General features: G+C 52.1%; 4 protein-coding genes across 4 annotated transcripts; 1 reads left to right on the plus strand and 3 right to left on the minus strand.

Annotated features, from left to right (window-relative positions):
• Nucleotides 1-3,542: 3,542 nt before the first annotated feature.
• Nucleotides 3,543-6,596, plus strand: J4E87_002447 (uncharacterized protein; the record flags this gene model as incomplete). Its single annotated transcript, XM_049374084.1, has 6 exons — nucleotides 3,543-3,876; nucleotides 3,929-4,327; nucleotides 4,377-4,678; nucleotides 4,898-5,135; nucleotides 5,310-5,968; nucleotides 6,297-6,596. 6 exons carry the CDS (start codon nucleotides 3,543-3,545, stop codon nucleotides 6,594-6,596), a joined length of 2,232 nt encoding a protein of 743 aa, XP_049236224.1.
• A 735-nt stretch (nucleotides 6,597-7,331) lies between these two features.
• Nucleotides 7,332-8,144, minus strand: J4E87_002448 (uncharacterized protein; the record flags this gene model as incomplete). The annotated part of the gene is made up of 1 exon (XM_049374085.1): nucleotides 7,332-8,144. One exon carries the CDS (start codon nucleotides 8,142-8,144, stop codon nucleotides 7,332-7,334), a length of 813 nt encoding a protein of 270 aa, XP_049236225.1.
• A 190-nt stretch (nucleotides 8,145-8,334) lies between these two features.
• Nucleotides 8,335-10,908, minus strand: J4E87_002449 (uncharacterized protein; the record flags this gene model as incomplete). The annotated part of the gene is made up of 1 exon (XM_049374086.1): nucleotides 8,335-10,908. The coding sequence occupies one exon, from the start codon at nucleotides 10,906-10,908 to the stop codon at nucleotides 8,335-8,337; it is 2,574 nt and encodes an 857-aa protein (XP_049236226.1).
• A 1,472-nt stretch (nucleotides 10,909-12,380) lies between these two features.
• Nucleotides 12,381-13,283, minus strand: J4E87_002450 (uncharacterized protein; the record flags this gene model as incomplete). The annotated part of the gene is made up of 3 exons (XM_049374087.1): nucleotides 12,381-12,664; nucleotides 12,727-13,086; nucleotides 13,271-13,283. 3 exons carry the CDS (start codon nucleotides 13,281-13,283, stop codon nucleotides 12,381-12,383), a joined length of 657 nt encoding a protein of 218 aa, XP_049236227.1.
• Nucleotides 13,284-13,328: the final 45 nt, after the last annotated feature.

Consider the following 13,328-nt stretch of genomic DNA (forward strand, 5'->3'; position numbering starts at 1 on the left):
TACCCCTCGGGGCTCACCAATGGCGGTCCATGCTACGATCGGCGAAGCAGCGCGAGCACACGACATCGGTCTCACTATGCACTGCGCAGAAGCTCCTAAAGACCTACCCATTTACCGACAGTATTATCAATGCAGCCCTTTCGAGTTCTGCCGAGACACGCAGCTGACAGGATCCAAGTCGGTCTTCGCTCACTGCGTACATCCGGACCCAGCGGCTGGAGACTTCGACATATTGCGGGAAAGTAAAAGCACTGTCTCGCATAACCCTACAAGCAACCTCAAACTTGGGTCTGGTGTGGCACCGATACCAGACATGGTGGCCAGCGGTGTAAACGTGGCTCTGGGAACCGACGGCGCACCGTGTAATAATACGTATGACATGTTTCGAGAGATGCATCTAGCATCCATTCTACACGGCGGTGTCGGGCAAAATGCCGGGATCCTCAGCGCGTACGATGTTTTGGAGTTCGCGACGATCAACGGCGCAAGGGCGCTAGGACTGGAAAATGAGATCGGAAGCTTGGAGGTTGGGAAAAAAGCCGATATCGTAGTTGTTGAGCCGAAAGGCGTATCTTGTGCTCCCTGGGACCCTAACGAGCAGGCTTCCGGTGGCATCGATCCGGTCACAGTGCTGATCCATTCCTCTGGCGCCGATGTCGATACAGTTCTTGTAGATGGTCAGTTGCTTGTCAGTAACGGCAAGTTGTTGCACATTGATGAGGGGACGATCATACAGAAAGCAAAGAAGTCAGTGGCAGACATACGGAAAAGGAGCGATGTAGGTGCGCGAAACCACATGTCGTTAAAGTATATGTGAACTTAAAACTGAAATGAGAGCAAGTCATCAAATAGACTTTGCCCTCCAAATCCTGTTTGTGGTGGTAGCAAGTTCATGAAAGAGCTCCATGAAGTATCTCCTACGCTTATAGGAACATCCTCCGTCGATGAAGACGAAGGAGTTGTTACCTGCAAGTCTTGGGCTACGTCGCTGATAAAGGTCTCCACGTTGAATCTACGGGCTCGCTTGCCAGATGATGACGATATTCCACCATTTTCTGCAGGTCGTGCACGCTTCTTGTTGTTCACGCCTCCACACTGGAGCTCGCGCTGCAGTCCCGACAGCAACCGCACGCCGCGCGAGGCAATCTTGCTATGTTCGAATCTACTCAAGTATCCGATTGCATCAGCGACAAGCCTGGTATGTTCGTCAAACTCTCTGTCACTGGCCGACCGATGAAGGGTATCGAGACTGAGAATGATACCTGCTGCGACTGAAAAGGCTTGCTCGATCCATAGTATTGGGCCCTGCTCATCGCTGCCTGATAGTGCCTCTTTCAATATGGTCTTCGATGCCGCGATACAGGTACGCCGAGTGAATGAAAACGCGGAATTGGTGAAGGAGAGACCGATGAATTTTCGATGTATCATGATGATCTTATGTGAAGCACATATAGCCAGCGAGCGTCTAGCCCAGCCAACATAGATAGGCCAATCGGTCGCCACCGGCGCATTCGTTGATAGAAATGTAGGTATATATGCAGTCGCAAGCTTGCGCATCTTCTCGTCGTAATGAAGGACCTGTTCATACTTCGTGAAAAGCGTGTTACAGCCTGTCATCGCATCTAGGAGTTGCGGCATAAGCGCTGCAATGTCATAGCGATAGTTGCAATAGCTCGCTTGGGTGGGTATGCTCAATGGATGCGGTACCATGTCGTCGTCATCGCAGTTCAGCGGCTTTGCGGTAGTAAAGAAGCGAGGATTGAGCGAATATGATTCGGAGAACGGAATCTGGAACCAATCTTGCGTGCAAAGCTGATTGAAGACTCGTCGACCGGCTTCACGCTGGCGTAGCTGCTCCTTCGAGGTGGCAGAGGCCGAGCTTTCTGGTCCAAGTCGGTGCAACCCAAGACTCTGGGCAATACGACCAGCTGAGGCGAGCAGTATCGACTGACTGCTCGACTTGCCAAGGATATGAGCCGCAATGGTCAACGTCGCGATGGCTTGAACAGAGTAGATGGTATGAGCCTCGATGTAGCCAGCGATTTCGAGGCACGTCACAGTCGCTTCGTACCATCTTTGTGACAAGACCTTCCTCTCTTCTGATGAGAAACCCCAAGACTGATATACAGATGGCGGCGCACATGTGATACTGCCTGTTACGATAGCGAATAGTAAACCAAGCCATTGCAGATTCAAGCCTTGGTGCCGGACGTCGCCTTCGTAGTCTCCAAGAAAGATATTCAGGTCTTCCCTGAATATGGCTGAGGAGTAAGACCCGTGGTACCATAGGATGGTGGTACTGTGGTACTCCACAAGCTGGACGATATGAGTCTTGTTCGGAAGAAGAGCTTCAAGTACGTCAAGCTGTGCATCTTTGCTGTTTTCATATAGCATACTGGATGCAACCGCTTCATCCTCATCCCTGATACTCAGTCGCCGTGGCCCGCTGTTCTGCTCTGGTGATGTCCCATAATCGATGTCTTTTTTACGGCCCCATGCTAGAAACTCCAACACGGTAGCTGCATCATCAGTGTCCGCAGGTTGTGACGCGTTATTGTTAAGAGGTGAAGTGGTCGCTGGATTATGAACTGGACTCGCTGGTGTATCAGAGATTTCCAGAGGCAAGGGTGCTTCGCTCGAGGCCATATCACATTGTTCCTGTAACTTGGCTTCAAGCTGACTTACGCGGTCGAGTAGAGCGCGCACTAGATCGTCCGGTGCTGTCGCTGCACCTTGAGCTTGGTAGACGGGTGGTGGTGGTACTGAGGATGTCACAGCCGCGTCTTCTCTCGTACAGAAGCTTGCATATCCCCTGCTTCATTTAGCATGAGATGGCTCGGGCAGCTTGCGCAGTACCAAGAAGCTCTGGGTTCCCAGCGAAAAGCAATACACAGTCGCGCAGGCTCGGTCTTTGTCGAAAATCGCGGATACTAGACTGCCTTGGAAGCGGAGGAGCTGACCTTCGAATACATGTGCTGCAAGGCACATTCTTATCACATTTGATCTTCCTTCTATAGCACTCTGTACATGTCAGACGGGGTCTCGGCCCTTTCGAGGTGCTGTTGTCGTCCATGGTAAGGTTGACCATGTCGGTCGTGAACTAGGTGTCACGATCGAGGACATCTCGATGCAATGAGAGCGTCTTTCCCAGCATCGCGTTCCCGGTGATTGGCAAGGCGCGTTGGCTATCAGTTGGCTATCGGCGTACATTGTGGTGGGGAAGGAAAATGAACAGGGTGCGGCCGACAACGCGGAACCTTCCACAATCTGGCCTCGGCCCCACTTCATCTCGACCGCGACTTCCGTCTCGCAGGCTGCGGGTGTCTATCTAAGCAGCACGACACACGTGTTGGTGATGACGGCCGATGTGAGCGGCCGCCCTGGCCGCGTCGGCTTTGGCACGCCTGAACGCATATTGCGACACCACATGCATAGAAGCAAAGATGACCGAACATAAGAATAGGTACAGTCTGCCCTCAAGACACTACGGTCACATATGAAACTCACCAACCTCACCCAGCTCGAATATCAAACCTCTCATCATGGCACCGACGAAGTATGTTGATCGCCCTGTGCCGACAATCTCCCTCCGCGACTTCGATGCGCGCATCGATGTGATTACACAGGAACTTGTCGATGCTGCAGAGAACCACGGCTTCTTCTGCATTGTGGACCACGGCATAACACGCGACGCTGTTGACGGCATATTCAATCAGTCAGCGCGTTTCTTCAACCAGCCCGATCGCGTGAAATCGCAAGTGCCATTCTCCCCTCAACACAACGCCGGATGGGAGAAGAATGCTCAAATCCGGCCATCTACTGGTGCAGTCGACCGCAAAGAGTCTTATCAGATGCAATTTGGCGAAGGCATGAATGGTGAGCTGACTTCTCTCGTCTTATGCGTTTGGCCGTGCTGATCTTTGGATAGGTCGATGGCTGAGTGACCAGACCCTTCCGGGGTTCCGAGCGGAGGCTTTGGAGTTCATGCACAGAGTACAGGCAGTCAGCGAGAGGCTCATGAGGTGCTTCGCGCGAGGGTTGAACTTTGCGGAAGATTACTTTGTCAAAGCTCACGATGTCAGCCGACCAGAGTCTCAGACTGTCTGCCGATTACTACATTACTTTGAGACTCCACAGGTGCCAGATCCAACAGGAGAGGTGCATCATCGAGCAGGCGCACACGCCGATTGGGATTTCTTGACTCTGCTGTTCCAGAAAGTAGGGCAGTCTGGTCTTGAGATCTGTCCGGGGCGGGAAGTATCCACTTCGTTCGGATACGGGGATGCGTGGACCAAGGTCGAGCCGGACGCAGACAAGAACGCAATCGGTATGTTGATGTACTATGTCGACCTGAAACCTTTACTCATGCACCACAGTCTGCAATGTCGGTGACCTCCTTATGTCGTGGTCTGACGACCGCTTCAAGTCGACCTTTCATCGTGTCAAGGCTCCATGTGAGCCTGATGACTTCTACGGCGAGCGCTACAGTATCGCCTTCTTCAATCAGCCATGCAAAGACGCCAAGATCCAGGGTCCACTGAAGAAGTATCCAATGGTGACGGGTGATGAGTTTACGAGGAATGCCATGAGCCGGAACTATCAGGCTATACAAGATAAACTAAAGAAGGAGAAGGAGCCGGCGGTAGCGGTTGTCGAAGTGAGCGCGACGGTAGCTGAGGTAAGTGCTACGTGAAGTTTGTCTCTGGAATAGTAATCGATTTCTTCAAGTATCCACTAAGATCTTTCATCAATCGGAAATAGCCCTGAAGTGCAGAATGATGCGATCTCGATTGTGACTTCAGGGTCTTCGCGTTCTTTCATTTCCGTGGTTTCTCACAGATCCTAGCGCGGATGCCTAGTCGACCCGCTTATTCCTCGCACCTGCCCCAACGTTTAGCCTTCTATTCTTGAAACCAAGTTCGACCGTCTAAACCCCACAAGCAACACGACAAGCACAATACCAATGGTTCCAGCGACTCTGCCCTTGGCAGATCCTTCGCCCATCGAGAAGCTGCCCGCCGAGTTACTAGAGTGCATACTGCTGGAAGTTGCGAAGCATGCTGTACCGCCAGTTACCGAAGACGAAGACGGTGAATCTGTTGTCTATCGATACGCCAAGGAAGAGGAGCAAGCGTGTTCGCTCGCATTTCGCCTCACTAGCCGTTGCTTTCGTAATTGTTCATGGAAGGCTTTCGGTGCTTACCTGGGCGAAACCATATTCGATCTGAGATCGCGTCAAAGTATATCCAACCTTACTGCGGTGTCTACATGCGAGCATCTGGCTCCTTGGGTTACAAAACTTATCATAGCCTGCGCTGAAGTGCCCCCGGGGTACCCACTCGATCATGGGGCAATGCCGATGCGGATGGAGCAGGCAGAGTGGGATCAACTACGCCAAGACTCCTACTCAGATCTACTTCAAATCAAATTGGCTGAAGAATCTTGGTACCCCCGCATCTGGAAGCAGAAGGGCTACGGATCTCCAATGACGGGTAGCGGCATTCCTACTTCCGCATCGCCTCCACGTCTTGCTAGAGCCTCCACCTCTATGAGTATCATCCAGGAGGCCGGGATGAGGGCCCTTCAAGAGGTCTTGGCCCAGGCTTTGTTCTGCTTCAAGAACATCGACAATATCGAATTCTGCCACCAGCCTCGTACCCGACCCGGGCGATATCATAACCTATTCCAGAAGTTTCGAAATATCCCACGCTACCGCGAAGAAGAGGATATGAGAAATGCTGGTAATATAGCTCATCTTGGCCTTCAAATTCTCATTCAAGCCATGGTAGCATCGAAGATCACAGTCCGCACGATGACTCTGGCCGTCGATCTCGATGAACATCACGCGTTCATCACCAACATCCCCTCTGTAATCTTCGCGAAAGCCAGTCAAAAGGTAGAAACGCTTGTTCTAAGAGACATGTACTGCCCCTACTACCAAACACCATTACATAGAAAGAAGGGTAAAGTAGCCGCCACGAATAGCTCTTAAGATATCTTGCTAACTTGTTACTAGTATGTATCTCTTATGCTATGCTTTGGCAACGCGGTTCTGAGACATCCTATTATTCGTGCTAACAGCTTGATAGGGCAAATTGTCGATCACGAGGAGTCTCTTCCCTCGCCTTCGCTCGTTGGTGGTCGATCATAGCGAACATAGCGAATTCATCCATCCTCGGCCGATCATCCCGCTTCCTTCGCTTTCTGACACGCCTGCTCTCGACAGATTGACTGTGAGAAATACCAAGATGAATGCCGAAAATTTGCACTCATTTCTACAATGCTATGGGCAGCAGGCTCGGTGCATATCATTCGAGAGCCCGGCAGATCGTGAATACCGCTCCGCGTTGGAGTCCGTGCGCAATCTCCACGTTGAGACACTAGAGATTGAGCATCGTTACAGGAAGGAGTTTATTTGGAAGTCGATCAACGGCGAAGAAGCGGGTGACAACTCAGAAGATCCAGAGCTATTGTATCTTGAGGAGTTCCCGGAAAATCTTGCGAAAACAGTCAAATTGCACCCGCCTTCGTTCAAAGTTGCACTAGAGCGATACTGGCTCAAACATCCTGAAAAACAGTCAGGTGGCGATGAGTGAACGGCAATAGAAGATCGAAGCTGCTGAGAACTTCGATCATGGCTCAGAGTAGCTCCATGAAAAGTGCGCGGATGGTGAGGTGGCTTGTATATCCTGGTACACATGCAGAGGTAGTCAATGAAAAGTATTAAGATCTTAACTCCATTTCACACAAAGTCCATACCGCTGAAAGATAGCATGGCTATAAGTGACATCTGACACAGCGCATGGGGAACTCAAGCCATCTCCTGTCTCTCCACGACAATCACCGCTTCATCCGCGCCCTCATTTCCCCTCGCAACATGCTGCCTACCCAACATGTACGAATGCGTCCTTAGTCCTGAGACTTCCCTCTCGGATTTCGTTACCCAGAAAATGCGAGCCATCACCCACAGAAAAGCGACCACCACGATCAATAGAACAACAATGACATTATCGGCTGCTTTGCTGCCCAAGAAACGGTAGGAGTATGCGCCGTAGCCGAATGTTACGTCGACGTAGACCGACATGATGAGGGCAAGGCATACAAGAAGAGCTGCGCCTGGAAGTCCGAATCGCCTTTGGAGTTTGAAGATTGGGGAGTGGCGAACAAGGTCGACTCCATAAGTGTGTACGAGATGTTCGAGGCGGTCGGCGGGTCCGTGAGTCTCGTGTGCGCTGGTACTGTCTGAGTAGGGGCTGGCCATTGATTGATACATCTTGGTGTTGGTTGCGGTGGCAGGGGTCGTTCGGGTATGGTGGAAGCCAGTGGGAATTTTATATGTCGAGGTCGATAGTCCAGCCTTTTGTTTCACCCCATATCGCCGCGTTCACTAGCACGGAACTCGTCCCTCGTTGTTTCTTACCGATGCTAAGGACTTTGCCGTCATCTGGCAGTACCTTCACTCTTTCGTTCCCATTTCTCGCACCAGACCACTGCATCTTCACAGTGCCTCTCCCTTCGTGCACATGCCCAAAGCAGTGCAATCTTGGTTTCACTCTGTTTACTGCATCGCCCAGCATTTTGCATCCGCAGCTTTCTCCTTTCACATTGACATCGAGACCGTAGCCAAGTTCGTCAGTGAATGAGGGCGGTCCATGCGTCATCAAGATGTCGATGTCTTCGGGTATGTCGCGGAAGCGATTCTCGTCTTTTCCGTATGCAAACGCATACCCATTGAACTCCGGCGTATACGGACTCGCCCAGACACTGAAGCTTCTCCCATCCTTCAGCTTAAACTCATGTCTACCCTCTTCCAGGTAGTAAACCTCCTCTTTCTCGTGGGACTTCATGAAACTGACACATTTCCTACTGTCCTCTATATCTTCTTCCTCTTCTCCGTCTTCAGCGTTCTTGCGCACCCACTCTTCATCGAGATCGAGGTCATGGTTGCCGGCGATGACAAGTTTGAGCTCTGCGTCGACGGTCTGAATGTCTTGCATAGCCCTTTTGTATGCAGGAAGACCGCCGACTTGTGTGAGATCACCACAGTGGATGAGGATGTCGCATGGAGGTGCAGGGCAGTCGGGGGTGTAGGGCCAAGTGGAGTGAGTATCGGAAATGACGAGGATGCGGATATTTGACGACATGGCGGAAGCGAACTTGGGGAAATAGTAGATGAGTGTGTCGAGTAGATGCTAGAGAATCAATAGCAAATTGTAGTGAGTTAGAGTCATGTTGAAAGATCATTGGCATTGGCGTGAAGCCAAGGTTGGTAGAATCGCTACCAATTTATAGACTTGGGCCCACTATTGCAACGGGCATGCCAATCAAGTCTCACTATGACCAACCCTCTCCGTCTTCACCCAGTTTAAACAGCCCGTTCTTCTTCTTATCCGCCGCCCACCTGTCACACCAGGCCTTCATCTTCTCTCTGCTCTTTGCGCTGCCCACGTTGACTGTCGGGATGATCTTGTCGATGCGCAAAGCGCAGCAAAACATAGTCAGCTCTCTGAAGCTGCTATGCTCACTGTACGGCACACCGAAGCAGCTTGCCCGACTTCCACTCCCAGCTTGCGGCGTTAGTTCTTTCATAGAGAAGGTACTTCTCCAATTGTCAGAATGCAAGACAGTCTGTACTTGGGGTGACTCGGTAAAGCGACCCTTTGGTGGACGATAGTTCCAGCCCGAGGGTCTAAAGCCGACAACGCGCGTAAAAGTGTCGGCATAATCGCGCAGGTAGTCGTCCAATGTCTCCGCACGGATCTCAAACAACGGCGTCATGTGGACTTGAGCTGCCCGGGGATCTGTCGTGAGTAGTGCATCCAGTTCGGGGTCCTCGAGAGCTTTGCATATGCGCTGTTTGTTGGCAGGCGCGAAGATCTTGCTTCCCAGCGCCTTCGCAATCCCAGTGCAGATGCGCTCCTTTCCGATGCTGTATGTGCCCACCACAACCAGAAGTCGGCCTCGTGCAGGGCTTTTGGGCTCGCCGGTAGCGTCGGTATTAGAGTCTTTCCGAACGAACTTGACCATGCCTTGGCCTGCACGGTCTCGCTTCATCTGCTCCCATCCATCGGAATCGTCCGCGCGGACTTTGCTGAGACTTACGCACATGTCCGCGCAAGCTTGGATGACCTGCTTCTGAGGCGGAAAAGCGTATTTGGGGTTCAGGTAGGTGGTGTCAAGGTAGCAAGCGTCTAGCTTTTGCTGCCGATTCTTTCCACTCACAGCATCAAGGACGTCTGGGCGCAATAGCGGATGTTCGATGTGCGCTTGACACGCACGGAAGTCTCCGCAGTGTAGCACTCGTTGTAGCTTCGGGTTCTTGCCCTTGCTAAGTTCCTTCTCGAACAGGAACAGAGAGCTGCCAGGGCAATGATTCGCAGAGATCATTGTGACGTGGACGCCTTCCGTTCCTGGTACTTCTGTCTTTTTCTCAAAATCCAGATCGACCACCCACTTGGGGTCCACACGAAGCTGTTGTCGTACCAAGTTGCCAGTGACTTTGCTACAGTATATCGGTCCATGCTTCCATGAGGAAGTAAGCCCGATGTAATGATCGCTATGGAAATGACTCAGGAAATAGGCATTCTGACCTTTGACGGCTCCATACCGAAACGCATCTACAGCAATGAACAACCCTGGCATAATTTTGTAGAATGGGCAGGTGCGTTGGTATGCAGGTTTGCCGCGAGACTTGTTGTTCTCGGCTGCAGCAGATGCCCACGCAGCATCCTCAGCATGGCCGGCCATAAGCTTTGAAAAGGCTGAACTTGGCTGAGCGCTGGGCTTCGCAAGCTGAAAGGGGTTGGCTTGGCCAGGTTTAGCTGGCCTGTCCGGCTTTTTGAAAACTTTCGCTTTACTCGTCATGGTCGGCTTGCTCTCCTCCTCAGACTTCACTACAGGTAAAGGGAGTGGATTGCCGTCTAGGCACGCATTGACGTGTACGGAAACGTCTTGTTCTGACAGGCCTGGAAGATTGTTGCCGCATATCGGACAGGAAGGTATATCATTGGTACGTGGCTCTTCGTGTTTGACTTCGGTAGCATCGCTTTCAGGGAACAGAGGTGGCGCGTCGAAATCGTCCGGGTCGCCCTCAAAGCCTGCCTCTTCCATCTCGAGCTTCTGTTGTTCCTTCATCCACCGTCTCTCATCGTATTCTTCGCCTTCGAGCAAATCATCGTCTTCCAGATCTTCGTATTCCTCCAGCTCTTCGCCCCCGTGTTGAGATGTCGATTCGGACTTTATGGGTGTGGTATCGTGGGATTTGAAGTGTTCGGCACTATCCGGGGGTAATAGGTCCTCCGTTGGTTTAGTCATTGGCGATTCCTCAATATGGCTTCGTATGGTCATACCTGGAGTTGTAGCAGGCATTTCCACTTCGTCGTCTTCGGAGTCTGAGTCGTCCACGAAGGGTCCAGACTTCTTCCGCAGTTTTGGCGCTTGCTTAGACACGTCGGCTGCCAATGCATCCAAAGCATTGCTTTCAACATCAGCCGGCGGGGGTGGTGAACAGGCCGGCACAGGCGCTACCGCCTCTTCGCTAACTTTGCGCCTCTTGTTGCTCCCACCATTCTCGTTGTACCGCTCATCGCTGTTGTCTGTAGTCATGACGCCATTGCTCTTCTCGTCGCTCCAGCCCACGTCGTCCTCGTCGCCGTCGAGCACTATCGTTGGGTTTGACCCTCGTTCTTGTAGGAATATACGGCTGTTGATCTCCTCGGCTTTCTTGAAGAATGCCATGATGTTGCCGTTCGGAGTACCGGCCGGCTTCTGCTTCTTGCCATTGCCAGCGGGCGACTTCTTAGCAAAGTCGGCTGGCGTCAAAGTTGTCTGAACGCTGGTTTTCTTCGGTGGGGGCGCTTTTGTGCTCGGCTTGTGCGCAGCCTTCTTCGTTGCGGTTTTGGCAGCCATGTCTGCCACTCGAGACGATGAGCGGGGTGGCGATGGAGCCCGACCGGTAGAGGGTGTTAGTCGAGACGATTCGGGCAAAGAGCGGTTTTCTCGAGGATTTCTAAACATCGAAGAAGTAATTGCGCATGGCTGAGTAGTGTTGTGGTGCTCGTGTGCTGTGAAATGTACGAGTGAACCAGTGGCGACCGAGCGGCTTCACGCGCGCCAAGACAAACGCGTCGACACGTGCGGAGACGCGATCTTAAAGTGCCAGCTGCTCAATCACGGCATCTTCTTGCGGTCACAAAGTTCCTCGTGTCTATCACGAGCCATAACACTTATGATACCCATCGTCATGCATCTGGTATACCCTCTAGTGTATGCGTCCTCCAGCCTGCCTGCCAACCTGTCAAGGTTGCTGGCGGATTCGGAGAGCGATTACGTCAGCGAACGCGCTTGTGCCCGCCGCAATGTCTTCCAGCAAACCGACATCCACTCGCAGTTGTCTGCGAGCAACTAAGCTTCTCAATTCTCATGCCGTAAGCATTGAAACCTCATCTCCGATTCGATTCGCACTGTTCAACGCATTGTACTCTCACTGTCCATGGCCGGTCTGAAATCCTCAGGGGTCTTTTCATCATGTCTGTTCTTCCTGAACGGGCCCCTCGCCTGCATAGCCACTGCTATAAACAGATAGGTAGTAGGATGGCACGCTCATCCGGCCTAGTATTGGCATGAGGACACGCCCTCGTGGGCCAATTGTCGACAAGCTGACGCGGCCACTGCAAGCTGCTGAACGCCATGTCACGTGGCTTTGACGCCCCCGCGATGACTGCGCTTCACCTCGTCATAGGGCGTTATCAACAACTTGATCGTTGTGGTACGATGCTATTCCCTTCGTGTGCACAATCGCTCGGTTGGCGCGGAATCGCATCCCCACAATTCAATGGCCGTGCTGCCCAGCTAAGATCAGCATCAAACATCACCTCGTATCCCAAAACGGAAGCCCAGCCTCGAGACGATCAAAATAGCAGCACCTCAGAAGTACCATATCTTGAACGCCCTGAGGCGTCGAAAATCGTCTCACTCACACGCGATGAAGCGCAGACCCGACGGCCTCTTCCTACTTTTCTTTCGTGTCATGTACCTCACTATCTTCACAGGGTTCACGTGTTTTACCATTCTGGGCTTTGCGGCTATTGGAACTGGCATTGGCATTGCAGCAACAGTTGTAGTTGCTATTGGGTCTGAGGTTGCCTTTGTGCTGGCTAAGAAAGAGGAGGCAGAGAAGCGGAGACAGGAGCGATATCTGGTATGAAAAGAATGTACGGCATGACAATCTCAAAAGGCTCGGGAAAAGAAGAGGTTCAGGCAGAAGGCCACTCATGGAAGAAAGATTTTGCCGAAAGGGAGGATTCCACAACACATGTTCTCACAGCTTCCGCATCGACATCGCCGGCGCAACCCATCGTTTCCACCAGTTCCGGAGCAGCTCAGTTGCCTTGCCACACAGCAGGTCCAGGCGCAGTGTAGCTCGTAGCGATCGGATAGTACGACCACCTCAGGCCAGGATCATTTGCATTGTATGCTCCAGGGAACGCAACCAGAGGCCCAGGCTGTCCACTACCACCGCCGATAATCTCGACTTGCGCACAAGACAGATACATCTGCGCGCCACCAACTGACTGGGCTTGGTGGAGGGCGATGGATTCTACCCGAACAAGATACTTCCCACTCGGCACGTTCTTAGGGATCTGGAACTGTACTTGCGACTTTCCTGCCCTAGGGTTAGCAACTGAAGACGGAAGGAAGCCACAAGGAGGGGAGATGGGAACTTACCATACGCAGGCCAAGTGCTCTCCCCACTCGTCAACGGACTTCCCACTGCGCTTATACTCGCCGCCTTGAACCAAACGTTACCCGCCGGCTCCCACGTATTGACATTCGCACTGTCTGGTACTTTCGCCATATAGAACTGCACTGGTCCGAAGTGCGTGATCGATGTCTCGGCAACGAAGCCAAGGTTATCACCAGCAGCGACAACAGCAGTACCCGTCCCAGGACGGTTCTGGAAACAGCGCATGTCGGGACTAGTGATGGACGTAACACCCGAGTTGGTTTGGTAGTTCTTCGTTTGTCGGATCGAAGTCCATTCTGCCGATTCGGGCACGCCATTCAGGATGAGCTTGGAGAAGCGGTCTTTAAAGAGTCAGTTCAACTCTTCTAATTACACTGTAATGAACTTGCAATGAGCTTGTGCCGTTGCAGCGAGGGCGGAGAGGGCTAGTAGGAGATGCATTTTGGACTGTCCAGTCGAGAAGCTATTCTGTGAACACTCACCCAAAGCATCGTAGCAACCCGAATAATATATACAGCAAGTCACTCTGGTCACGCATGGTTTCTTAGATGTGCACTAAGATCTTTATAGTGTTCGGCAACTG

The sequence above is a fragment of the Alternaria ethzedia genome (genome assembly GCF_023757985.1).
Source record: "Alternaria ethzedia strain BMP 0044 chromosome Unknown scaffold_4, whole genome shotgun sequence".
Classification (NCBI taxonomy): Eukaryota; Fungi; Ascomycota; class Dothideomycetes; order Pleosporales; family Pleosporaceae; genus Alternaria; species Alternaria ethzedia.